Here is a 27,134-nt window from a genome sequence, read left to right as displayed (position 1 = left end):
CCAACGCTAACAAAAGGCTTTGAATGTTCATCAGATTTTGAGGGATCTGATTAAACATTTTTGAGAGGTAAGACCAAATCAACTACGTGTTACCGTTAGCGATCGTGTGCAGGCAAACAATATTGTTGCCTTTGAGTTTTTTTTTGTTGGAATATCGAGTGTATATTCCAAGTAACGAAGTTGAAATCGAGGGAGTTGTAACCGAAGCGAATATGACGCGTGATGATTTCCTGAAAGGCGGGGTTGGTTTCTTCAAGAACCCTCACCTCCCGAAAATTAAAATACTAGACTGCATTCAAATGCATTCAGTGTCCCTCGTTGGAACGAAGAAGACCTACATGCTTTCGGACTCGTTTCGTGTGACCTTCGCCGGGTCAGTACTACTAGATTACGTTGCGATTGGGATGATCCGATTACCTGTGCGCTTGTTTGTACCAAAGGTAATGAACTGCACAAAATATAAGTGACTAGGACATACTGCGGCTTTCTGTGGTAAAAAGGCCACGCAATGTGGAGAGAAACATACAGAGGGTTCTTGTCGTGCCTCCCCAAAATGTCCTTATTGTTTGGAAATTCCGCATGCTCTCGCTGATTGTCCAAGTACAAATCCCCTTCGAGTCAATATATTGATACGTGTGGGGTTCGCTTTTGATATTGCGAGACAATTCACAACGTAGATATAAAGTTGAAGCTGAGAGTTGAATCAACGCAAAAATGATTCCGTTGCACTTCGTTTTCTTAGGAAGAGAAGGTATAATAATGCTATCTCTTTTTTCTCTTCACCGATGGCAGACACGAAGCAGCTGCTGCTAGCCGTTATGGATGTTTTGGTTGCATTCGGGTGTAAAGCCAAAATCATGAAACTCAATCTCACCACAGCTTGGTGAAATTTGCAGCTGGTGAGTATTGTTCGCTTGATATTCTGAGCTGCGATATCACAACGCTGTTGTTTGCTTGTTGATTTATATCTGCGAAAATCAAGCGTGACCCTGTTCTTTGGTGAAATTTGGTTTTTTGGTATTTTTCCAACGCTGATGACTGTATTATAACATATTTTAAAATGCTTGAAAAGGTTCTCTGGCGTACTTCAATATATGCTATTTTAAATATGTGCTTATTTTCTTAGGAAGTAGATGCCCTGGTTTGGAAGCCAATACAAAAAGAGCAATTAGCGGACAGTTAATGGGTTAAAATTGAATTAAAAACCAATAAAAAAACAACTGTGTAGAAAAGGGTATACCAATACCTAAGACAAGACAGGACATCTGACTTCATTTTATTCTTCATTGCAGGTTATTTATTCGCTCCTGCAGTCCATGTTAAGGATAATCCCTGCTAAATCAATACAAGCAGTTCTGACAACCTTGAATCTTTTGACATCTACATTTCTACACACTACTAGAAAGTCATGTTAATTTCGGTTCCCTGAGACCGACACATGTAAGCGGGCCTTTTGACATAAGAATCAGTTGAAAGAAACGTGAAAATCAATTCAATCAAACGTTCGCTTCGTCGACTAGCTGATGTTTCGGTTTGAAAACACTTAATTTTACATGAAATGTTTGTTTACGTTCTATGATTTACGTCCAATATGGATTACGTCTCGTGTAAAAGTAGTTATTTCTAAGTGTGTACGGTTTTGACATCTATAGTGTGTGAGAAAAAAAGGCCATCTCACTATCACGAGAAGAAACTACCTATCATTGTCTTTCTTGTCATTTTCCAATGATCAAGCACTCATGAGAATAATTATTTTGACATCTACATTCCTACGGTTTTGACATCTACATTTCTAATTTATTTAGATGAATTAAAGCAAGCAACCGTATGCAATCGGTAGAGTGAATATATTATTAAGATTTCCTCAGAACTAGTAACAGTAATAGCAATAAATGAGCTAGTAATTATGATGAACACAATACTGTCACGTTCTGTCATGATAAAAAATTCGATAACATTTTGAAGAAAATCTCTATCATCCGATGATAGTATCTATGTAAATTTCACGTGAGATCTTTCATTGAAAATTACATTTACCAGTCCTGGTTCTGAATATCAAGCCCATTATTCTTCGGAAAAGGGATGGAGGCCCAGCAGCTGGTCAATATCAAAAATCGATAACATTTAAATTTGCAAACTTACTTCGTGCCACCATCGAACCCTGCCAACGCACAGTGCACAATTTGCCAGGAATTAAATCTAGCAGGAAAAACTATTAACGTTCTGTGATTGCATCCAATTTAGTTGATGTCTACAGTGAAGTTTCTTGGATTAATTAGGACTATAACTTGGTGGATAAAAATAGTTCAAGTTTTCGCTGCAAAGGTGGCACAGCAATACAACAGAAGAGATACGAAAAACATCGAAAAGTGATAGAGAAAGAGAGAGAAGTACTACAGATGCCGATTATTCAACAGGACTCAACGAGAATCGAGATGACAAAGATTCAGCAGCAAGGACACAATACATAAGCGGTGAGATCTAACTGATTACAACTATATATAAAAATATGAAATGCATCCTACTAAATACGTGCCATCTACAAAGCAGGAATTGCTTTGATGATGGAAGTGTACACGCAGTACCAATATACATTTTGTATCGGTACTACGTGTATGTGGGGCTTGTTGTAAGTGAAAGTAACCTCGGAATGGACGTGAGTGACCAGGCATTCTGAAATGGGTTACTGAATCTCAACAGAGCTATCACCTTTCAACTTTCGGACTAAATTTGTTTGCAATGGGATCAGTATAAGATAATAATAGATTATATTGCAAACATTTTTCTTCCATAAAAACACTGCCGAACAGTGGAAGTTGGATTGTATATACATACATACATACATACAATATAAAATATACATAAAATCGCATTACTTCTAAAAAGAGAGGATTCCGTAAATTAACGACTATTGTATCTTTTCAATCCATTGCACACCGAGACAATTTAAGCTTAACTAAAAATCACATGACGATGACGATACAAAACAAACCACATTCGTATTAGTAATTGACATGGTATAGATATATTTTGTCGGGATAATAATCCACGGAGATAATGTTGTCTCATGCAGTGTAGGTAATTAATTTTTGAACGTGCCAAATGTTTCATGATGGATTTGAAGATTAGCAGAAGAAAAATGAACATTCCATGGTTTTAAGTAGTATATTGAAGTGTTCATGTGCAGGTATTGGAGTGTTGAATTTATTCATTCAGGAACACTTCAATATACCAGAAATTTGTCAATTCCGACTTCAAATCCAATTGAATGTTTCGCAGCAAAAATGATAATTTTTACACGAAACGGATTGCAATGAGTGAGATTGAAACATTCTAGAGCAACGTGAAAGCAGTAGGTATTATTATCTCATCAATATAAACAGAACAGAATTAGAAGGACAGCACGGCACATTTACGGGTGCTCTCCCCCGTCTTTCTTCGTCGGATAGAAACCTCTCAAGCGCTGGCACGATCCGGAATCTGTCCTCTCCGGCGACAAAGTGTCCGTAGAAAGTTGACTTCATCAACTGGACAAACAGCTTGTCTCCTATAATAGCTTTTGTGAGCTTCATGATCTACTTGTGTTGGAGGTTACACAGATCAGGTCATGTGACACACGCCCACGCAGAGCGCCCGGAACCGAACCAAAAAATGAAATAGAAAACAAAAGGAAAAAGAAACAAAAGAAAGAAAGAAAAACAAACTGTCAATATCAATGGCAATATTTAGAGTTTATGTACCTTTCGAGTGTGGGGACAATTTTGACTTGATCTTCACCAGCCACAAAATGACCGTAGAATGTGTACTTCATCACCAGGGTGAACAGCTTTTCGCCTAGTATTGTTTGTGCTACTTTCATCAACTGGATGTTTTGATTTTGATTTTGTTTTTCATGATGGTTCGGTGTGCATTGTGATATGTTTTTTTGTAGCATTCCAAATCGAGTTGATGTTCATAGTTTTGTTTGTTTGTTGGCGCATACACACAGGCAAATTGGCGAAGAAGCAGATTTTGAATTGACGGCCGAAACAGTTGTTGGCAAAATTTTGTACATTTGATTTGCATCCAATCGAGAGCAGGCATGTTTCAGGAAAAGAAAAAAAAACAATCGTTATTCAAGCTGTTAGTTACTTGGTGGTTCGGAGGAATGTCTATCAGTGATTAGTATGGGTTAAGGTGTATGGGTTATTTTCTGTGGAAAGAGGATGAAAAAGTACGACAGCAATCGACAGGTCATGGAAAGTTCGGGAAGCTTCTATTAGATTTGTCAATAGCTACCAAGGTCAGAAACGCAGACGATCTCGAAATTGGACGATACCTCGAGGAAGGCACACATATACCGAGTTCAATTCATACTATTTGATGGAATCAGAGGGAGCTATAAACTTCAATTTATTTTGGCCAAACGATAAAGCGGTCGCCGGCAATGTCAACGCCTAAAACGAATAGAATACAATTGGGATGATTGCTTTGAATCAGCCGGCGCCGGTGGTGTAGTGGTAAGCGTGACTGCTTTCTCACCCCAGTGGGTCTGGGTTCAATACCAGCCGAGGTCGGTGGGATTTTTCTGAGGCATAAAAATCTCTGGTCACGTCTTCCTTCGGAAGGGAAGTAAATCCGTTGGTCCCGGCCCATGTGTGTTTGAATGGGTGCGATATCCTACGCAGGTGTGGAAGCTGCCTTCCTGCACATTCGATTGTCGTCAATGGATGGCACTAGATTGCGGAACAGAAGACTGCTTTGAATCCTATACCTACACACTTGTAATTATCATGTAGATTTTTCTTTCACATTCATCCAATAGGTTCAACCAGTTTCAATTCCCACCAGTCAGAAAACGGTATTTCATTCTTGCACATTCATCCGCAACGCTAACATTTGATTGACATTTCAATCGAGAATAGTTTTTACGATGTGCATTTTATGCATACCAACATACTTCACGCGCCCTGCATCGGAACCCAATCAGGTGAGTATGTATAGGACCCATTCAGTCGCACCATTAAATCGATCATTACATGTAGCGTAATTGTTGCAAACATTGTCCCTCGGTGCTTACTTGCGGTAGGAGCTCGTTGCAGTGGAGGATTACAAACTGACAACGATAGAAATATAGAATGAACTTAATCCACTTAAGTTCACTTTCCAATCCTCCATCCTTCATTCTTATGATGACGACAGGTACCTACCGAGACCCGTGCGTTAGGGATTATACAGCACTGGGTTTCCAGACGAGACAAACTACCACTCGTGGCCCGAGGCTTGGTCGGTCAGTGATGGGACACGAGATTGATATGGAGCAGTTTCTGCCCTAGTTTCACACTGTGGCTGATGGCTATAGAACACGGGATATTAATCGTGCTGTGCATCCGTATTGCTCGGTGTCGGTAGGTATATGTTAGTACAATTAAAAGTTGCAATTGCAGCTTGTGTAGATATCACGAGAACATATAGAGACACACTGCTTGCTGTTTAATTAATAAATGAAGATAATTTGTTTTATCGATACGGTAACGGCAATATGTAGATATAGGCTATCTACGCCAATCGTATGGATTTAAGAATATTTATCTATATTGATGTGATTTGATTTGATGATTAGCGTCAGTTAAGTTTTATAACTCATATTCTTCCAGTTTTTAGCTTCCATTCTGTAAATCTGTAAAATTTTCCAACTGAACCAATTCTTTACCGATTCTCGCCATATATTTGTCTAAGTTGGGTTGATTTTTTGATATTGAATCATTTTAGTTCACTGGTTCCGAAGATATGATGAGGTCTGATCGATACATGGTCTAGTACCAGTGCCGGATTTAGGATACGGGAGGCCCGGGGCTGCTATCCCATATTATCAGCTTTTGAAGTTTGAATTTTAAATGCGCGATCGTATTTTTTCTCTTACCATCTTTATTTGAAAAAAAAAGAAACTTGTTTTAGTAAAATCAGAACAAAATCAAAAAAATATATGTAACCTACATTTCGCCATAAATAAATAAATGAAAAAAATCAACTACTATGATCCGGGTGCAAATTGATCAAAGTTGGGTAAAGCTGGTTGGTGGTAGATATCAAGTGAAATCTTGACATCATTTCATCGTGAGACTCCAATGGCTTTGACGAGATTATCATACAAAAAAAAACTTGATTTTTATACATAATTTTCAATTTAATTGACGTTGAATAGCATTCAATATCAGTTTTCAAATAAACGAATCATAGGGTTGGAACGATTGTTGTTCTTAATATGAAAGTAACATTTTTCATTGAACTACGTGTCAATAAATCTATTTTTTAAATATGGTAAGATGTTTCCAATGTTAGAAATTAATGATTTTCTGTGAAAATACCAATGATATAAAAAATGCCTACATTTAGGCGCATAAAAAAATATTTCCCATAATATCTACTGAAATACATTTCGTTCAAGGATTTAGGGAACACAAATATAACAATAAGAATATTTCATAGAAAGTTACTCGAATGCCATTTGAGGGGTTTATCAATTTCACCCAATATTCCCGATTTGAGATTTAAAAAAAATCCAAAATCTAAACAAAACACTAAATGTTATCATCCGGAACGATATCATCATTATAGACTATTGATTTGAACACTATAAGTTTGACAATTTTTTTTTTTAATATAAGTAATAATTTCCATATTTACGAATCACGGTTATTATCTTTGTGTCAATGCTACATAAAAACAATCAATAAAAGTAGAAGAGTCTGTGCCTAGGGGCATGAACGGAAGCTTGACGTAGGACCGCTAGTGGACGGAACAAAGGTGTGTTGGTGGTCTCCAGAATCCAGGAGGGAGGATGGAGAGCTTTGTCAAACTGAGGCACCAGACTGGTTCTTGACGGGGACCGGATTGCACCGTGGATTTGCTTGACCGAGTTGCGTGGCACGAATAGGCTGGAAGTTCTCCACCCTGAATGCCGAAGTGTTTTCCTTCTTCCGTCCTGGTTGGCTTCTTGTGGACGCCTGCTTTCGGATCCGCTTGAATTTGGGCGCATTTGCCACAGTGCGGCTTGATGTAGCAGTTTCGGGTGCCGTGCCCAAAATTCAGGCAACGCTGACACTGGGTGACGTCGTGACGGCCGCCACGGTATGGCTCCCACTGAACAATTATAGAGTTGATGGAGCGGATGGCCTTCAACGCATTGAGCGTCACCGTTCCCTTCTGGAAATGCACCAGGAAAAGGCAATCCGGGTACGTTTTCATGTTTTCGTCTCTCCTCGTCATCCGGAAGACTGCGATTGGGGCTAGCTTGTAACGGTCCTTGAGTTCTTCTTCGATCGACTTGGGGTCGAAGTTCGGTATGCCCCTCATGATTTCCTTGAAGGGCTTCTCACCGGGGATGTCATGTGTGAAGTATTCCACCCTGGAATCCTACAGGTACTTCACGGTTGCTTCATATTCCGCTTTGGTACGCAGCATCACCTTGGTGCCGATCCTGCTCAGCTTGAATTTAGCTGCAACGCCCAGCGTTGTGAGATCGCCAATGAGCGTGCTGAGTGGCCTTTTCATCACCACCAGTGGAGGAAGCTTAACTTTTGCCGCACTCGGGAAAGCATAATTTTCATGATCGACGGTAACGCTGAAATCGCCAAAGTCGCTGACGTTACCACTCGCACCATCGGAAGTCCTGATTCTTCTTCCTTTTCTTCGTCCGCTTCACCTCCCCTGGTGGGGCATTCCCAACATCGGTGGGAAGAGTAGCGTACCTATTTGTGATAAATACGCACGAGCTACCTTCACCACTGTTCTTCACTTTTTACGGAGCTTGCTCCGGGAGCGCTGCCTTCCCATCACACGATGCGAGCAAACGCGCAACTCGAACAACTCAACTGAGCGACTACACTACTCGAGTCTCAGATGGAACCATGAATATGTATAGTACATCAACTGAGATCCTCGTAAATATTGACTGTTGTAAGAAAAAAAAAATCGATTTGGCAAGCGTTTTTATTATCGCTGATTTTCTTCCCCCTTCCTTTCATTGGTGAAATGGTGAGCGGTCAATCGAGCATTGAGCTCGCTTATGCGAGCATGCGCAATGTGTCGTGTGTTCGATTTGCGTTCTATAGTTGCGTCCGTGTTTGGGATTTTTCGTTACATGTCTGAATTTTGATTTTTTTTAATGTGACTCCCAGTATATAAATTAAAGACGTAGTCCTACGTAAAAAAATAGAAACATCCATGAAGCATTGATGCCTATATATAGCTTCAATTTAGACGTCAATGCTTCAAAATCAATCTTCAATATTTTCGATGTTCAGCAAACAAAAGTAACTCAGCCATTAATCAGTTATCCTTAATTTGCAATGAATGAAAGCAAATTTTCCAAAAGATCGTTTGCCTCAACGCTAAAATTGGTGACCAACAAGCTCAGATATATTGGCAGTCCAACGTATAAAATTAAATCTGCACGCAAACCAAAAATTTATTACAATGAATGTTAGTTCCATTTCCTATCATCCTCTGTTCATGAACATCGCAGCGAATGTTAGAAGTTGACCTTGCAGGCGATGTAATGGTTTTTTGCCTTTTTTATTTCGTGTTCTGTCTGTGATTTCATCTACACAAGCAAGCATTTGCCTTGATTTTTTATGTATAACATGGCAGAACGACGCACACACTTGCCTCGAATTTCTCCAGCAGAAAAAGCATACGAAGTCAAGTGTGAGAGGAAATGAGCGCTTCTTGTTTGCTTTTAGGCTATCCATATCCAGAAGCATGGAGAGAGCAGTGGAGAAAGCACAGGTCTAATAATCACAACGTTCGTGGTTCGAGTCCCAGTTGGCAACCTTTTTCCAATTTTTTTCGACATAACTCATTTCACTCACTAATACACTCCACATTTTTCGGTCTCCAATTCTCTTGCATTAGACCGCAGCTAGGTATATTGCATCCTCGGTTCATGCGGTCTCCAGTTACATCCTCTGATGATGAATCCCACATAATTGTAAGCGAATCTTACATCCACCGGTTGGGTGTGTGAAATAAAAATTATATGCTTTAGCAATTATTCAAGATTGCTTTCATGACACTGGCCACATCTTGCTCGACCTTATTAATGAATCATTGCAGACTGGACATGTGTCACACATTTGGAAGGAATCCTAAGTGGTCCCTATTCAAAAAGTTGCTGGAATGATTAAAGCCGAAGGGTTTCGATCCATCAACATGTTGCACACGCTAAATAAAATTTTAGAACTTGTTGTGAAAGGTAAGTTGTTGGAGTATTTAAATAGTAATAGTTTGTTGAAACCAACATATCGGGAAAGTCGGTCTTGTGAAACCACGTTGATTTGGTATTAGCGAAGTGGAAAGATAACTTGGAGCGTAAAGATACGACTGTTGCTGTTTTTTTGTAACTGAAACGCGCTTTTGAAACAATTTCTAGGCCCTTATTGTTAAGATCGATTAAACGCTTTGGAATTACGAGTACTGCATATAAATGGTTTGAAAGCTATTTATCAGACATCAGTCTGTTTTAATGATTCTATTTCCAGTCCCGTGGGGAATAACCTTGGAGTGCCCCAGGGAAGTGTATTAGAGCCCTCTTTTATTAATTATGTATATTATCGACTTGCGACGTGTTTTAAGATTTTAGGACATTATTCTTTTTGCAGATGATACAGTGTTATTCATTGCAGGTAAGGATTTAGAAGTTGCCGTCCCACACTTGAATGAATATTTGCATTCTCTAAGTCAGGGCTGGTAGTGCTGATGCGATATAATAGTAGTGACTTTAGTGACTAAAATTACGGAAATAGTGACCAAATAGTGACTTATAAATACTAAATAAGTAACCATTTATATGGTAACTTAGAAATTGAAATACGGTTTGATATTGCAATAATTTTTTTATGTCATGGAACTTAAAATTAAATTTCATAAATTCCTCTAATTTAATCGAATCTCACAACGGAATCTCCTGTGAAGAGCAATTGAAATGATTTGAATAAATTACTTTTGCTTACGTTATACATGATGACTAGCAAATAGTAATTCCCATTTTTTTATTATCATGAATTTGATTTTACGTTCGAAATCTTTAAATTTTTTATATATCAAGGTAGATATCTTTGATAATTCGCTAAAAACATTTCACAGAATTTCTTCAGACTAATCTCAAGAACCTTTTTAGAATAATTCTCCTTCTCTTAAATTTAGAGGCTAATAAGCTTTTTCAAAAATAATATTGCATTCTTGAAATTTTTTGCAGAACAATAAACAAAATTCTTGGAAATAGATTATTTTCGTACTTGGAAATGCTTAACATCAAATATCAGAATTAAAGTGGACATTTTATACGATCGATGAGGAGATGAAAGTAAAGAGTTGATAGTTCCGTTATAGTACGGCAGTGTGAAATTTCTATATAGAAAGTAGAAAGCAAACAAAGGACCATTTTGAGGAAGGTACAAAACGGGTAGAGCATCTCCTTTACCAAGCTCATCCGTTAATGCGGGATGGTGAGGGGTGTTTCCCCCTGTCACCACTGGCAAAAGGGATGATCGCCAATTTGCTCATATAAGGGAAATGGATGTTGTCTCTAATTTGGGCCCATACATAAATATCAGCAATCGACTAAATTTTCAATAGCGACCAAAAATATCCCAATGACGTGTTCATCTAGATAAAATTGATAAATAGCAGATTTTCTGCGATGAGCCCAATTTTAGATCCATACTATCCGATTGGTACCTTCCACAAAATTGTCCTTTGCTCGCTTTCTACTTTGTATATACAATTTTCACACTGCCGTACTATAACTGAACTATCAAGTCTATAATTTGATCTCCTCATCTATCGTATAAAATATCATAAATTTCTGCTTGGAATAATTTTGGACTTCTTCCTTGTATTCAATTGGAAATTCAATTCTTATTCTCAATTCCCATAGTAATAACTTTGAAACTCTTCGCAGAATTTCTTTGAGATTGAACCCTCAAAATTCGATTCCGTTGGACTTCTTCTCGGAATTTATTTCGAACTCTTTAGAATTCTCTTGGAAGTATCTTCAGAAATCACCTGAGAATTCTTTTAGAACTATCCGCAGAGACCATCTTTGAAGTTCACGGGATTTTAATGGAATTTTCATCAGAGCTCCTTTTGCAAAATTGCAGAACTAATTTTAAATTCTTATTAGAATTTGACCTAGAATCCTCATCAAATCATGATAGAATTGTTCTCAAAACTCTCGTCAAAATGCACTCTCAATTATTTCCAAATTTGTTTCGGAGCTGAATTTTGCGTCTCTAATAATTTAAACAATAATCAAAAGCGACGCTCGTATGTGTTAAGCCAAGTTTAGCTATACAGGTAAACCTTGCTTAAGATTTAAATGGAGATGAAAAAATCGGTCCTCAGAGCACTTAATTTTATAGGAGACTTTCGTAGTCTGTACTTTGGTATTCTTCTCTGATATATATAGGTGTCATTCCTAGAAACTTTTAAAAAAATCCTCATATTTACTTTGGATTTTTTAAAGTCTTTAATCATCCTTGAATCACAGACAAATACCTTTGGAAGGATAAAAATTTATTTTCTGGGAAAGGAGGTATAGTTTTCCCGATTTTTAATCGAAATTGAAGGCATTTCCCAATAGTTTTCCTGGTATTCTAAAGTTTGTTAAAACTACTGTAGACTTTCTTAGTGCCAAGTACTTAATTTAAACATTTTGTTGATATTTTTAAATTTCACTCTATTTTAGTAGTGAAAAAGTGACTGTAGTTACTATTTTTAGGGAAATAGTGACTTTTTGGTGTAAAAAGTTACTTTTTAGTGACTGGTTTCAACATAGTGACCAAGTCACTAAAAAGTGACCTGCTACCAGCCCTGCTAAGTAGACAGTTGAAGCGTAAGCAGTTGAAATTGAATACAAGTAAAACTAAATTCATGGTAACTTGGCGGAATCGAGTAGATGAGAACATCTATGTAATTGTTGATGAGACTATTTATCGCGTTCAGGAGATTAAATATCTTAGCGTGATTATTGATGACGAACTTAAGTTCAACTCTCACATTGACAATGTCATCAAGAAAATTGCTAAAAATTAAAGAATTCTATGTCGACTGAAAAACGATTTAACTATTGCCAGTAAAATATAGCTATACAAATCAATCATCCCTCCTCAGCTAGACTTTTGCCCTTCCATTTTATTTCTGGCCAATGAAACACAAATATCGAGATTACAGTGCTTGCAGAATAAAATAATGCGTTTGATTTTGAGATGTAATAGATTCACTTCCTCAACTTTGATGTCAGACGCCTTCAAATGGTTGTCAGTGAAGCGAAGAATTGTATATTTGACTATGATGTTCATTTTTAAAGTAGTGAACGGTTTGCTGCTTCGATATTTGTATGATCGAATTGAAAGAGGGAGTGATTTTCATAGATATAATACTAGAAACGCAAATGAAATAAGAACACCACAATTCTTGACTTTTGCTTCACAAAATTCATAGTATTTTAAAGAAATTAATGTTTTAAATTCGATGCCTAGACACATTAAACGTGCAAAATTTAAGAGACATTGCATTTTTGCAATAACCAGCAAAACTTCTACTCGCCGTAAAATTATTAGTTTCAGAAGTCTTGCATGTCCAAACAATACACAAGAGCACAAGAATAGAGAAACACAGGAAAGTAAACTTTCCCATGACAAGCCTCTATCGCACCACTATGATAAAAAAAATCTGTACGCTGATTATATTCAAGAGCAAAATAAAATAGAAGACAGCAAAGTATTTTTACTGTCATTTGATAATATAAGAAAATGAACCTCCATCAATCGGTTTCAATTTGTTTGGATTATTTCATTTCACCACGAAAATAATAAATTCGCACTTATCATATAGCATTCTTGCATTTTGTTTGACATCCACACATGGAGAAACAAAAGGTTGGATTCCCATAGAGAAATGTCATTGCGGCGGTGTTGTTTATGTTGTGTGGCGACATCTACTATTTGCAAGTGGGTACATGAAACTAAGGCTATCTGTTACCGTGTCGGGGACTTGGCTAGAAGTTAAATTCATGAATTTAGTTAATGATTTCAACTCGGATGATTCATGATTTCAGGAATCTTAGCTGTATTTTCATAACATGAAAATACACTATGTTCATGAAATCATGAGCAATTTTTCTCATTTCGGAGATTGGATTTGATCCCGTGTAGGCACTCCTTCTGGTAAATTTTCTTGTTTCATGTTCCAAGAAGTAACGAAAGTTTCGCTTTTCAGCTCACAATTGCAGATTGCTTGCCAGACAATGAACTTTTTGGGGAATTTCGACTTCTTTTTGATTTTAGATTCTTCCGGTCAACCGAGGTATTAAATTCCTGCCCAGGAATTTGATCGAAAACTGCCACGAGCGGATAGACCGGGATGCAGGAGCGAATCACGACGTGCTTTCTCCGGTAAATCCATGATGTAAACAAACGTACTTATCCTGACAACCAATGTCTACTGTCATTCTATACACTCTTAGCATGATTCAGTGAAATTTTGCAAAAAATACTCAAATACTCTACTCTACTCTAAATACTCTTTATGGCAGCGTTTTTTAATGTGTATGGATTTTGTGGTGTTCACGACCTTTACCTTTGCATTTCTACTAACCTCTCCTTCAAATTTGCCAGCTAATTTCTTCTACAGAACTCTTTTGGAATACTCCCAAAAATTCCTCGAAATAATCCTACCTTTGAATTCTCCTCAAACTTTCATTATCATTATCCTCTGAAGTTCCTTCTTTTATTTTTTTTTTCCTTTGGTTTGTTTTTTCCGTCGATCTTGTTTCCGTGCTGAGCACCAATGCTACCGACGTGCCAGGAAGGCAGCTCCCACACCTGGACCCTACCTATCGACCCATCAACTCATGAACCGGGAACCAACGGCTTTACTTGAGAGATGTGATCAGAGATGTTATGCCTCAGGACATCCCGGCGGCGCCGACTGGGATTGAACCCAGGCCTGCTCCGAGAGGTAATCACGCTTACCATTCCTTCTTTTATAATTGCCTTGATTCTTCACAGATCTTAAAGATATTAGTTGAAATTCTCTTTACAATTTCTTTGCAAGCGTCCGTAGAATTTCCATGAAGTACTTTGTAATTCTTCTTAAATACTCTTTTAAATCTTTTCTCATAGTCTCAGAGTGGGATGTTCCTTACAATCTCCACGGAATTCTCTTCAGAATTATCATGGAATTCTCCTTAGGATGGAACTTCGTGCTTGGCCGTGCGTCGGCAGCGTCATCAGTCGTACACTATATGAAAAATTCATGTAAATTTCTGCGCACACATATTTAACATTAGATTTGTCTAAAATGTACACGATATATCAAGTAAATTTAAGTGTAACATCGCATAAATCAGCAATGTTGTATACAAGGTTGTTAACAATTACGTCGTTTATGCCAACTATAGCTCAAACTAAAACGGGGAGATTTTACGCGATGGTTAAAATCCAGATTTTTTTCTGTATATTGTGTGTACTAATGTGTTGCGTGTGTGTTGCGAATGTTGCGATACTCCTCGATAGATAAATTTACTGCGTCAAAATATTTCGTTTTTAGTCTTTATGACCATTTTTTACTTGAACAAATGTCAGTGACGGAACGGTTACTAACATAGTTTCGCCGCAATAAAACAACGAATAACGATCCTGTGATACACGTGATTTGCTTCTTATTACGTGTATGGCGGCCAGTGAAGCCGGTGTAAATAGGCTTAAGCTTGTATCCATGTACACATGTGCTAATAAACTTGCGGTTGTTGCAAATACTGCAGCCTGATTTATTGTCTCGTGTACAAACTTATGACACATGATACTAGTTGCTTTATCACCACGATGGTTGGAAGATACTTGCACATACAAATGCATCCAGAGATTGAACCGAGAGATACAATTTAGCTATATACTGGAATTGAGAGCAAAAATCTACCGAGACCATGAACTTGGTAATCAACGTAAACTCTTAGGGACTGTTGATAAACTACTTACAGTTTTTTTTTCAATTCTAGACCCCTCCTTCATCTCCCTTCGTAGATAATTGTCCATATAACAAACAAAACTATGGATCGTAGACAATCGCCAACCCACTCTCCCCCCTTAACCTTTCTACGTAGTTTATGAACAGCCCTTAGGCCAGTTGAAGTGCTCCTTTGTTAAATCACATTATTACCGACATCTCAACTAAATACATATGACGTACATTGAGTTAACGAAACCAGAAACGAAAAAAAAATATGCTCAAGCTATTTCGGATACCTGCCGACGACGCACAGTGAGACGAAATAAAAAAAAGTGAGTCATGGCAATTTGCGACGACACTATTGAGTGTAGCATTTTGGCGTCTTCTAGAAAGTTTCTTCAATTTTTGAGAACTTTATTTGAGTGGAAATATATTTGATTTTTTTTTTTTTTTTTTTCATTATAGTCATTTTAACATTCTTGGGTCATTCATGACTTGTCCGGGGGTGAGATTTGAACTCGTGACTTTGGCGTGAGAGGTATGGATGTTAACCTCTACGCCGGGGTCACCCCCATTAAAAAAATATATATACCTTGTTAAAATTGATGAACATCTATAAAGTGTAGATGAAATCATTTTAAGAAACTTTGTCGAAGCTGCTATCTTTCAACTGGACACAGTTATAGGGTGAAAATGGAGCACAAACCTGAACCTTTAAAACCTTTTTTACCATAACTTTTTTGCTTGAATTGTACAATTTTTTCAATGTTCTACAAAGTTGTAAGTGCGCTAAAAATGCACATTTTTGCTAAACTTCGTTCACTTGAGAGATAGAAAATTGTCGTCGTCGACAAAGTTTCTTACAAGGATTTCATCTACAATGTTTTCATAGATGTTCATCGATTTTAACAAGACATAAAAAAGTATTTGTTTTTGTATCTTAGTGTATACCCCCCTTAATAAAACATTTTTACCACTCAATTAAAGTACTCAAAAATTGAAGAAACATTCTAGAAGACATCAAAATGCTACACTCCATAGTTTCGTCGCAAACGGCCATGTCCCACTTTTTTTTTAATTCATCCCACTGTGCGGCGGGGTCGTAAAACAAAAGTCACGAGATATCAAACAGCGCGGACCGGTTTCACGTCAACAAACTAACGATCGTCATTAATTGTCGCATGTTAATCAACTTAGCACTTGGCTGTTTAAATGTATGCATCACTGGCATTACCCCGAGCTAAAATAACAAAATCGCTCAAAGTGTCGACGAGGTCAATCATCTGATCTAAGCTGAAGCAGAAATTTCCACCCGTTCGAGGGACAATCGAACTAGATAGAACCAACTCTAGTTTTGTGGTTCGATGACGATTGCGGTAGTCAACAAAAAAAAAAAAGACTCGATTGATTTGTTTGCGGATTTCGACTCTAGATTATATGATTCACTGCTACCTGCAGTTTGGGAGGTTTCCAAGTCGTAAATAAACTTTAACAACCTGTAACCACAAGGAGGCAAGGAGCCTACTTCGAACCACATTCTTGGGGGATTAGAACACACTGAAGTTTAGTTGTTACAACATTCAGACTGGTCAGGATGTTATCGTATTAGGTAGAAATCGATTATTGTTTATTTTAAACACATTTTCATCTGTTTCTTCAGATTACCTTGTTCAGCCAACACACCTTCGGTGTACTTTAATGAGCTATGACACATTCCAATTTAATCTAATAATGTGCACCAGCAGGAAAATTATATTCGGTTTTGTTATTTGTGCCATATTGTCGCTTGTCATTTTTGTCGTAAATGTAATGATTTGGAAATTTTAATTGGATGGCCTATTATTAACTTCTTTAAAATAGTTCATGTCAAACAGCGTTTAATATTTAATGTAATTTGCAAGTTACATGTTCAGTATTCTTATTAGTTTATTTATTTAAAAAAAAAACTATTAAAAATAACACAGTTTTGTTATGTTTTTCGCATTAAGGCACCAGTGTTGTACATAATAATAAAAGGATGTAAACACTCGTAAAATTAAAACAAAAAAAAACACGTGGTTTGCTAACACGCAGCAACTAGCAATAAACTAGAACAGTGGTTCTCAAACTTTGCTTGACTGAGAGCCACCACTTTGAGCAATAAGCTCGCGACGAAAAACTTAAACACAATTATCCCATCAATCGCAAAAATGGCATTGAAATTCTTAAGTTTGTAAATTGTACAACGCCAGTGCCATCAGGTTGTCAAAGAGGGTTTTTAAGTAGGGTTAAGTCGCCGTTAGTGGCGCTTAAGTCGAATAGGAATCTTTACACTAGTTTTTAGAGAAATTTTGATCGAGCCTCAACGTTTGTTCTCTGTTCCTCTTTTTTCAACCTCCCTAGTCCCAGGTCGTTCCGGCAGACAAATCAAAATGACGCGACGTCTTTTTTGTTTTGTTTTGCGAATTTTTGATCGCCGTGTTCTACTCATTTACTGCAACCCGCCGTCGCCATCGGTTGACGAACTTCACTCTTTCGGCTCACACTGTGCCGCTCTCCTGTAGCAAAGGGTCTCAAGATAGGGATGTCAAAAAATATATATCCATACAAATTAAAAATAAATAAATTATGAGCTGTTCTTCGGTGCATCAATTTGAAAAAAAAGTGTTGGATTTCTTATAGGCCACTCCTATAGTTTGATTCATAGCCCCAAAAAAAGGTAAGGATTGATGAAGGTTTAGAGGTCACGTTAAAAGTTAAAAAACGAATGACCAACAAGCCTTGTTACGGTGAGTTTGGCGGACATCGATTGCCATCCATTGACGGCAATTAAATGTGCAGAAAGGCAGCTTCCACACCTGCGTAGTATATCACACCCATTCAACACACATGGGCCGGGACCAACGGTTTTACTTCCCTTCCGAAGGAAGACGTGAACAGAGATTTTTATGCCTCAGAAAAATCCCACCGACCTCGGCTGGGATGGAACCCAGATCCATTGGGTGAGAAAGCAGTCACGCTTACCACTACACCACCGGCGCCGGCTGTTTCTTGATCTGTTTGACGTATTTATGCTACATAAAAGCTTCTTTTATCGATCTGCGAGCTGAAAATAAGTGGGAATGTCTTTACATGGCCGTGGGAATACAAAGAGAAAGTCGACGAAGAGAATCTGTCAATGTTACTTAGGACCTAATGCAATGTTCAGCTTGATTGAACCTTTCCATAGCACTGCGTTCCCAGTCGGAGTAAAAATAAAAACTAATTCAAATGCAAACACTGTCTGATGACATAGCACTACTACCAGTTGAAACTATGACTGGAGACGAGTGTAACATTTTTTCGCGATAATAAACGAAACACTTCTAACCTAAATGACGACGGTGACAGGGATTTTTTTTTTGTAAAAATTCCATTAATTTCATTGTCACGACGAAACGTGACTGTGCACACTGTTTCAGCGATGAAAATCGTTTCGTCTAAATAGTTTTACGCTTGAACGATTGTTTTCTGCGAAGTAGTGTTTAGACACAAATAGTACTCATCTTATGACTTAGCGGCAATTAATCCAGGGCTGTGGAGTTGAAGTAGGACACATTTTTAAGCACAAAGAGTCGGAGTCGGAGTCGAAAAAAAGTACCGACTCTGACTTTTATGAAAAAAATAATATGACACTAGAACCTTATTTAGTCCACGTGCAACTTTTATGGCCCATGCCCGATTCCATTGAATTTGAATGCATATCATGAAAACTAACATGAAGCGTCTAAGTTAAACTATACTGATGATCTTGATCTAATAAACTTTTTTATACAGCCATTCCATGGCAAAACAATATAGGGGTTTTAAGAATTTCGTAAAAATTGGTAGTTTTGATCCTTTTTGTAAAATATTAGATCCGTAGTTTTTATTTTGTCGATAGGGTGACCATTTCCATGCTAGAGCGGTCCAAAATGTATACCAAAATGTATAGCTATTTAACAATCGGTCTGAAAATACTCGAAAGTTATTTATCGGTATCAGTGATGGCATAATCATTAGCAAGTTGATATTTTCCGCTCTCATTATCACGCGTGATATTCGAGCAACATATCATGCTTGATATTGATTTAACAAGCTCCTTTGATATTGCTTTATTTACAACGTGTAATGTTGAAGCTGAGAGTTGAATCGACGCAAAAATGATTCTCTTGCACCTCGTTTTCTTAGAAAGAGAAGGTATAATAATACTATCTCTTTTTTTCTCTTCACTGATGGCAGAAACGAAGTAACTGCTGCCAGCAGTTATGGAAGTTTCGGTTGCGTTGGGGTGTAAAGCAAAATTCATGAAACTCAATCTCATCACAGTTTGGTAAGATTTTTCAACTGGTGAGTTTTGTTAGCTTGATATTCCGAGCTGCGATATCACTGATTCAAAAATAAACCACAGTTGTTTCCTTGTTGGTTTTTCTCTTCGAAAGTCTGGCTCTTTCTTTATATCATAAGATGTTCTTTAACAGATAAAACCGATTAAACAATAACTGGAATACTCAATATTATATTTTTTCTGTGAGTTGCCTCCTTCTTTGAAAATTGAGCAGTGCTTTGTCTAATAAAAGCTATCGAACTGAAAATCCTCAAAAGTAGTCAAGGCTCAAATGCGTTAGCTTTGCGGAGCCGAATATTTTTTACATTAATATCATTTCTTACAACTAATGTTAGTAGAACGGGGGCCGATTACTCGCGGCTTACTCGAGATTAGGGATTACATTTATTGATCATTTGGAGGGAGGATAAGGGAAAGCATTTTGAACTAATTTAAAACTTAAACGTAAAGGATGACTAAAACACAAAACATTAAACACATACATCAACAGCTTTAAGAAAGTCGTAAATAAGACGATATCACGGCAAGCCAAGACGTCTCTAATTGGCTTAAAGGGTTGTTTTCCTCGGACCCTAAGGGAATCACACAGAACGGATCTCGCCTTATGATGCAAGGAGCAGGACCAAACAACATGCTCTATGTCGTGATAACCGTTTCCACAGGTACACAAGTTGCTGTCGGCAAGCGTAACACGGAAGAGGTGGGCGTTTAATGAACAGTGATTGGACATGAACCTGGACATTACACGAATAAAATCACGACTCATATCCAACCCTTTGAACATCGACACCTATGGGACAATAGAATGTAGCCATCTTCCCAGATCACCATCATTCCACTTTTGTTGCCAGTTGGCGAGGACTTGTTGACGAGAAATCGTGAAAAATTCGTGGTAGGCGATTTGTCGCTCGTAAATATCGCCTTCCATAGTGCCCACCTTGGCCAGCGAGTCCGCCAAGGTGATGATATGCGAGCTGTTTAATAAAGCACTCAATGACGATCGTATTTCCTGGAGGAAATACGCCGAGTGCTTCATCGGCCTCATTAAACGCATAGCCTCCAGGGAGCTTAGGCTATCCGTAAAAATAAAATAATGGTCAGGTGGAAGTGAGGCAATACGCTCTAACGTGTACGATATAGCTGCTAGTTACGTATACCGAACACGGCTTTTGAAGCTTGTATGAGGCGCTATGAAGATCGTGGAATACTCAAAAACCAGTGGACGCATTTATCACCGATCCATCTGTGAATAATCTCTTCTCGGTGGGGACGTGGCGGTATTTGTTCGTAAAAATAGTTGGGACAATCAGGGAACGGTGAGGCTCTGGAATTCCTTGAATCTCCTGCCTCATTGTGAGATCAAATCTCACGAAAGAACAACTGAAATGATGGGAGACAGCGCGATTGGGGTTGAACGAGGAGGGGCCGATGTCCAGAGTCATGTACTCGTAGTACAAGCTCATGAATCGTGTTTGAGGATTCCGCTCTAGCAGCTTCTCAAAGTTTTTGATCACCAGCAGGTTCATGACTTCACAGCGGATGAGGAACCGGAACGATAAATCTGCAAAACGATTTGTTAACGGGAGGACGCCCGCAAGAACTTCAAGACTCATGGTATGCGTCGATTGCATACAACCTAGCGCGATTCGAATGCAGCGATATTGAATCCTTTGGAGCTTCAATATGTGCGACCCCGCCGCCGATTGAAAGCAAAAGCTACCGTACTCCAAAATCGAGAGAATGGTGGTCTTTTAGAGTCTTATCAGATCTTCCGGATTGGCTCCCCATGAAGTGCCGGTAATGGAACGAAGGAAATTAATTCGCTGTTGGCATCTCTGCCTCAGATACGCTATGTGTTTTCCCCAAGTGCACTTGGAATCGAACCAGACACCTAAATACTTAAACGACATGCTGTGAGTGATTGTTCTACCCATAAGTTGAAGCTGAAACTGTGCTGGATAAAGCTTCCTAGAAAAAAACAACCATCTCTGTTTTCTCCGGAGAGAATTCGATACCCAAATTAATTGCCCAAGTAGAAAAATTATCCAAGGTATCTTGCAATGGTCCTTGCAGGTCCGGTGCTGTTGGTCCAACCATGGAAACCACGCCGTCATCTGCAAGCTGCCTTAGCGTGCAATTTTCGGCCAGACAATCATCAATGTCCTTGACATAGAAGTTGTACAGGAGGGGACTTAAACATGAGCCTTGTGGAAGACCCATGTAGCTGATTAGTGCAATTTCCGAGTTGCCATGAGAGAAGCTCATTCGTTTCTCGGACAACAAATTAAACAGGAAATTGTTGATAATCGGAGAAAGCCCCCTCGCATGGAGTTTGTCCGAAAGGATGTCGATGCAAACAGAATCAAACGCCCCTTTAATGTCCAAGAAAACTGAACCCATCTGCTGTTTTTCAGTATAGGCTAATTGGATTTCAGTTGAAAGCAACGCAAGGTAGTCGTTCGTCCCTTTGTTTCTACGGAATCCAAATTGCGTATCTGAGAGTAAGCCATTCGCCTCGACCCACTTGTCCAGACGAAGAAGAATCATTTTTTCTAACAACTTCCGAATACACGACAGCATCGCAATGGGACGGTACGAATTATGATCCGACGCGATCACTTATCTCCAGTCATCCGGAACAACGTTGAGCTCCAGGAATCGATTGAACAAGTTCAACAATCGCCTCTTTGTGACGTCTGGGAGGTTCTTGAGCAGGTTGAACTTGATTCGATCCATTCCCGGAGCCGAGTTATTGCATGAAAGAAGAGCAATTGAGAATTCTACCAGTTCGGCTGCTTTGATGTCGTCATCAGAGTGAATCAACGCGACTTTAAGCAAATATTTTGCAGATCATCCAAACAGGGACGGTATTAAAAGTTAATCCGAGTTGAAGCTTACGGCCACAAGTGTTCTTGAAAGTAGGATTGGGCGATCTTCAGAGATAGATCGATCTTGACGGATCGATTTTATTTACATCACTAGAATCGATCCATTGATTAAAACAGTACCAAAGAATCGATCTTTGCAGGATCGATCTTTATGGGGGCTTTCCTTAGCTCCGTCGGTTAAGGCGCAGCTATAAAGCAAGACCATGCTGGAGGTAAATGGGTTCGATTCCCGTCCCGGTCTAGGAATTTTTCGGGTTTGAAAATTTCTCGACTTCCCTGGATAGAGTTGTTTTAATCTTGATTTTAGAGATGTTTAGCCGTAGGCTAGATCATCTCTTCAGGGCTTAGGGTATGACTGTACACTTGCCACACAATTATACTAATGCAAAAATGATGCAGGCATCGAACGCTCTGAATTAATAACTGTGGAAGTGGAACACTAAGTTGAGAGCACGCTTATATGGGATAAGCAATAAGTTTGAAATGCGAAGAAGAAAAAGAAGAACAAGAAGAACGAGGAGTTGGATCTTCCTTCATATTTTTTTCACTCGTAAATTAAATTGATTATTTCAACTGAAAACCCCAATAGTCATTTCTCTTGCTTGAAGATTACTCTTTCTGTCATCCACAACTTAAATTTTATATATGTACCTATCTGATTTCATCGTACTTCTAAAGCACAATGTTTTGGCTGTATCTCATTGGAACGGATTTTTCACTTATAGGACCATAATTAAATTATGGACAGAAGTAAATAAATGAGCTAGTTATGATTTCATATTATGAGAATCCTGCCCAAAACATGTGAAAAATAACATAAAAAATAAAATAAAAAAATAAAAAATAAATTAATAGCATTGATTTTCCATCAGATAAGCTCAAAAATCTAGAAAATTCAGTGTTGTAGCCTAGAAGGATCTAGGCACTTTAGAGTCAAATAAAAAAAGCGTTTGTTCAGAATTCCAAAATAAGCGTTTTGGCCAAGTTTGGCTCAAATCGGTGACATCGACCACATGTTTTTTTTAAATTCTGTACCCACTTAAGCTGGAATGACCCATATCTATTATATATAATGATTAAATGTCGTTTCATAAATATAGAGGTCCTTCATTCCCATGGGTTGTTCCTTCTGGAGAAGGCTATGCCATTTATAAAAATCCTTCCTCATGCGAATCTGCAGTTAATATTTTTTTTTGAAACCAGACCCATTGGGGTGAGAAAGCAGTCACGCTTACCACTACACCACCGGCGCCGGCCGATCGATTTTCATCCGACTCCACAACCCTGCATTAATCTCTCAAACAAGAGAACCAAATTTGTTACATTCAACGAGAAAGCTGTAGAATCTATTAGGGTAAATGCTTCGGCTTCCCCATTGACGGTTTTCGGCAACTAAAATTTGAACGGTAATTTCATAGCATTTTCCCATCAAAATACTTCGCTGAATATATCTGCATATACTCGAACGATTTTTTAGTCTTTCTGATTGCATTGTTACAACCATGCATTTCTGTTATATCAGATTTTTCTTTAAGTGAAAGATACGCACGAAGAATGTGACTAATTTCGAGTTGCTGATAATAGAACATCAGGTTAACACGCAGTTCAAATAGAAAAGTTGCCGAAGAAAACGAGGCTACCGAAAAAAGTCACACTTACCTGAGAAGTTTGGAGCGTTGTAAAAAAATGTGAAGCAGTTTTGAATATAAAGTTGAAGTTGAAGTAGAGTTGAATAAATTTCAAATTGCAGATTATTTATTTATTTCGTAAACCGACGTGAACTAATAATAAAAAAGTATGAAACAAAGCTAAGTTATGATATTTTTAAGCAAGCAAACAGCTGTTTTTGGAGATTTTATTCAAAGCTAAAATGCCATAAAAACATTTTTTATATCAAAATGCACATGGAAGCTTATTAATAACATAAATATTTGCTGAGTTTTGGAAAATTTTGTTCCGAAAAAAAACATGTTTAACCAAACATCTTAAAATCTTAAGCACAAACCCTTTTCAAAACTATTGAAGAGTAGGCAAGAATTATAAACTATCCATAACCCAGATTTATTCCTTATTCTTCTAGAACAAGACAATCCAAATTCCAAATCAAAGATAAAGTTGAACAACCCTTTCGTCCCCCTCGTAGCGTTCAAAGAATGCGGCGCACTCCACTCCAGGTCCGGGCGTTTCACAACCAGCCTTTGATATCGCTTTTATTCTGCTTCGTTCAGCAATTCCTCGTGACCATAGCAGACAGACCTCAAGAAAACGGAAAACAAAATTGGAAAAAAGTAGACCCCTTCAGGCGGAACTCCTTGCTCTTGCATTTCAAATTTCAATGAACGGTAGATCTGGAAGAGAAAGTCAACAACACAACGAAAACAAAATCGCGAGACTAGAGTGACGGAAAGGAGTACTCACGCTCCCGACATGACGAGAGAGACAAAACTGTCCAGTAGTGAGTGAGTGAGCGAATCGAGCGCAAATTTTCATTCTCCGTATATACCACCAAGCCGACGATGACGACGTGTTCGGCGCTAACGTTCGATACAGAATCACATGGCCGGTGGCAGTGCGCATGATTGCTGGTTGTGCGATGGAAATATGTATTAATTGGTACAGTATCCGTTCGATTTTGGCAATACGACCTCAACGTCTTTTACTTGCTTGTGCTCGGCAGTTTAAAATATTAATCTCTGTTTAGTTTTTTTTCTTAGATTGCCAATATAATTGAGAAGCTTTGGAAGTCATCAGATAATAAGATTTGGATTTATTCAAATTTGTGGAAAGCTAAGAAGTGAACAATTGTGTGTTTCCAAAATTGAACGGGTGCTGTATTCCCCATTGAGCAAAGTATTGCGGGGCTGCTCTCCAGAGGCAGCTGCAGTAGCAACAACAAAAACAGCGATACATCCAGTCAGTTGATTCGCTATGTGCGACGAGCAAAATGAACATATGGATATGGCTACATGCCGCACGTTTTCGGTGGATGATGTAGACTATAGTCATTATATTCATAGTCTGGCAGATATAAAATCCCGCAAACTGGCAACTTAGATTTTTGCGTTAAAAATCTGACACCCTGTGAAAATGCTGAAGGAAATATTTCAAAATAATATCGATCAACATACAGTTTCCATTCTATCCTTTCATTCATCGAAAAAAAAACGCGAAAATAGAGCATTGACGAAGTCACTGATAAATTACTACGAAAAATTATTCAATTATCGTCGCAATCTCAATACTTCCACCATATTGAGCCAAAAAGATGCTCGATTGGATCCCGTGAGTGACAGGTCAAATTGGCTTCCATCATTGTCTCCACCAGACTATGAATATAGTGACTTTAATTTAGACGTGTACTGAACGTACCCACTTACTCATACGGTTCGGGATTTATTACGTATTCATGTGAGAAAACCTATTCCGGCAGCGTTGCCATCGTTGCCGTCGCCCCAAAAATGCATATTTTATGATCGCTGGAAAAGCGTGTGATTTCGGCTTAAAGCTCAAACTCCAACTGAAAATTTTGATATTAATGAAGCGTGGATTACATAATCTCATTGAACAATTATAATGAAAATATTTATAGCTATATATATACATGTATATAGAGGAAATGGATGTAATGTCGGCCTAAATGCACCTAATTTGGGCCTATAAATAAATTCAGCAATGGACTAAATTTTCAATAGCGACCAAGAATATCCAATAGTACCGTCCCAATGACGCGTTCATCAATATAAAATTGATAAATAGCAGATTTTTAGCGATGGGCCCAATCTTAGATCCATAGGCCAACATTAGAGCCATTTCCCTTATATAGCTATGTATATACCTCAAATTAAGTATAGGCCAGCGTTTCCCAATTTATGGGCCGCAATCGGGTGAGTCGCAAGAATTCAGACAGTTTGGCCATGAGTTTTTTTTTTTGCATCTGAAATGGAAATCATGTTTGGATAACCAAAATTAAACTGAAATAAGGTAAATACCAGCTTCAGCAATACCTTTACCTATTAGCATCGGGGAGGAAATAAAGTCCAGAAGCGCTTATTTTTATATGGGGATACATGATGTTTCAGAACATCGCTTGGTCAAAATTGAACTCTAACGGCGCCGGTGGTGTAGTGGTAAACGTGATTACCTCTCACCCCAGCAGGCCTGGGTTCAATCCCAGTCGGCGCCGCCGGGATGTTCTGAGGCATAACATCTCTGATCACGCCTTCCTTCGGATGGGAAGTAAAGCCGTTGGTCCCCGGTTCATGAGTTGATGGGTCGATAGGTAGGGTCCAGGTGTGGGAGCTGCCTTCCTGGCACGTCGGTAGCATTGGTGCTCAGCACGGAAAAAAAAAACAAAAAACCAAAGGAAAAAAAAAAAAAAAATAAACTCTCTAGAATTTCATTTACCACCCAGACGGAGCATCAGATATTCTGGTCGGTTTATACCCCTTTACAGCGCATATCACGTGATATACGCTGTCTTGCAATGAGTACTCATACATCTAGTTTTCAATGGAAATCCTATGTATGAGTGCTGATTGCAAGACAGCCTATATTACGTGATATAGGCTGTAATGTGAACGGGGTATAAACTCTCAATTATCAACTGTGGAAGTGCTGCAAGAACACAAAGTTGATGACCGGCATAAAATGCCAGGGGCGACATAATAAAGCCAACGCAGAAGAGGCGGTGGGTGAGAGGGTGTGATTGTTAATACCGTTATTAACTCTAAGAACCTATTTGTTTTAAATTTGATGCTAGTTAAATCGCCTTGGATCAGTGTTCACTCGGCTGTCGACAAAAGCAGGCCACTCTCGATGTGTGCTACGCGATCGTCTGTTTACTCGGCAGCAACCATTGTGTGGTCCTCCTCATTGTTCTTCATCAGTTCTTCCTCATTGTTCTTCACGCA

The 27,134-nt window shown here is 38.4% G+C and overlaps 1 protein-coding gene across 4 annotated transcripts in view; it reads right to left on the bottom strand.

Moving 5' to 3' along the window:
• slgA (proline dehydrogenase slgA) overlaps nucleotides 1-27,134 on the bottom strand; it is a 74,903-nt gene that overhangs the window by 36,909 nt on the left and 10,860 nt on the right. For 2 of the 4 annotated variants that reach the window (XM_065231192.1, XM_065231191.1), the window contains exon 2: nucleotides 3,454-3,575. In XM_065231192.1, coding sequence (XP_065087264.1) covers nucleotides 3,454-3,575 — 122 coding nt within the window. Of the gene's footprint in view, nucleotides 1-3,453; nucleotides 3,576-3,740; nucleotides 3,863-27,134 lie in introns of all 4 variants that reach the window. The other 2 variants (XM_065231193.1, XM_065231190.1) reach the window with 1 other exon arrangement.

This window comes from Ochlerotatus camptorhynchus, unplaced genomic scaffold (genome assembly GCF_037179485.1).
Source record: "Ochlerotatus camptorhynchus isolate MF236.1 unplaced genomic scaffold, CSIRO-AGI_Acam_v1.1 ptg000344l, whole genome shotgun sequence".
In the NCBI taxonomy this organism is placed as follows: domain Eukaryota; kingdom Metazoa; phylum Arthropoda; class Insecta; order Diptera; family Culicidae; genus Ochlerotatus; species Ochlerotatus camptorhynchus.
This window is presented reverse-complemented; position numbering and strand designations above follow the sequence as displayed.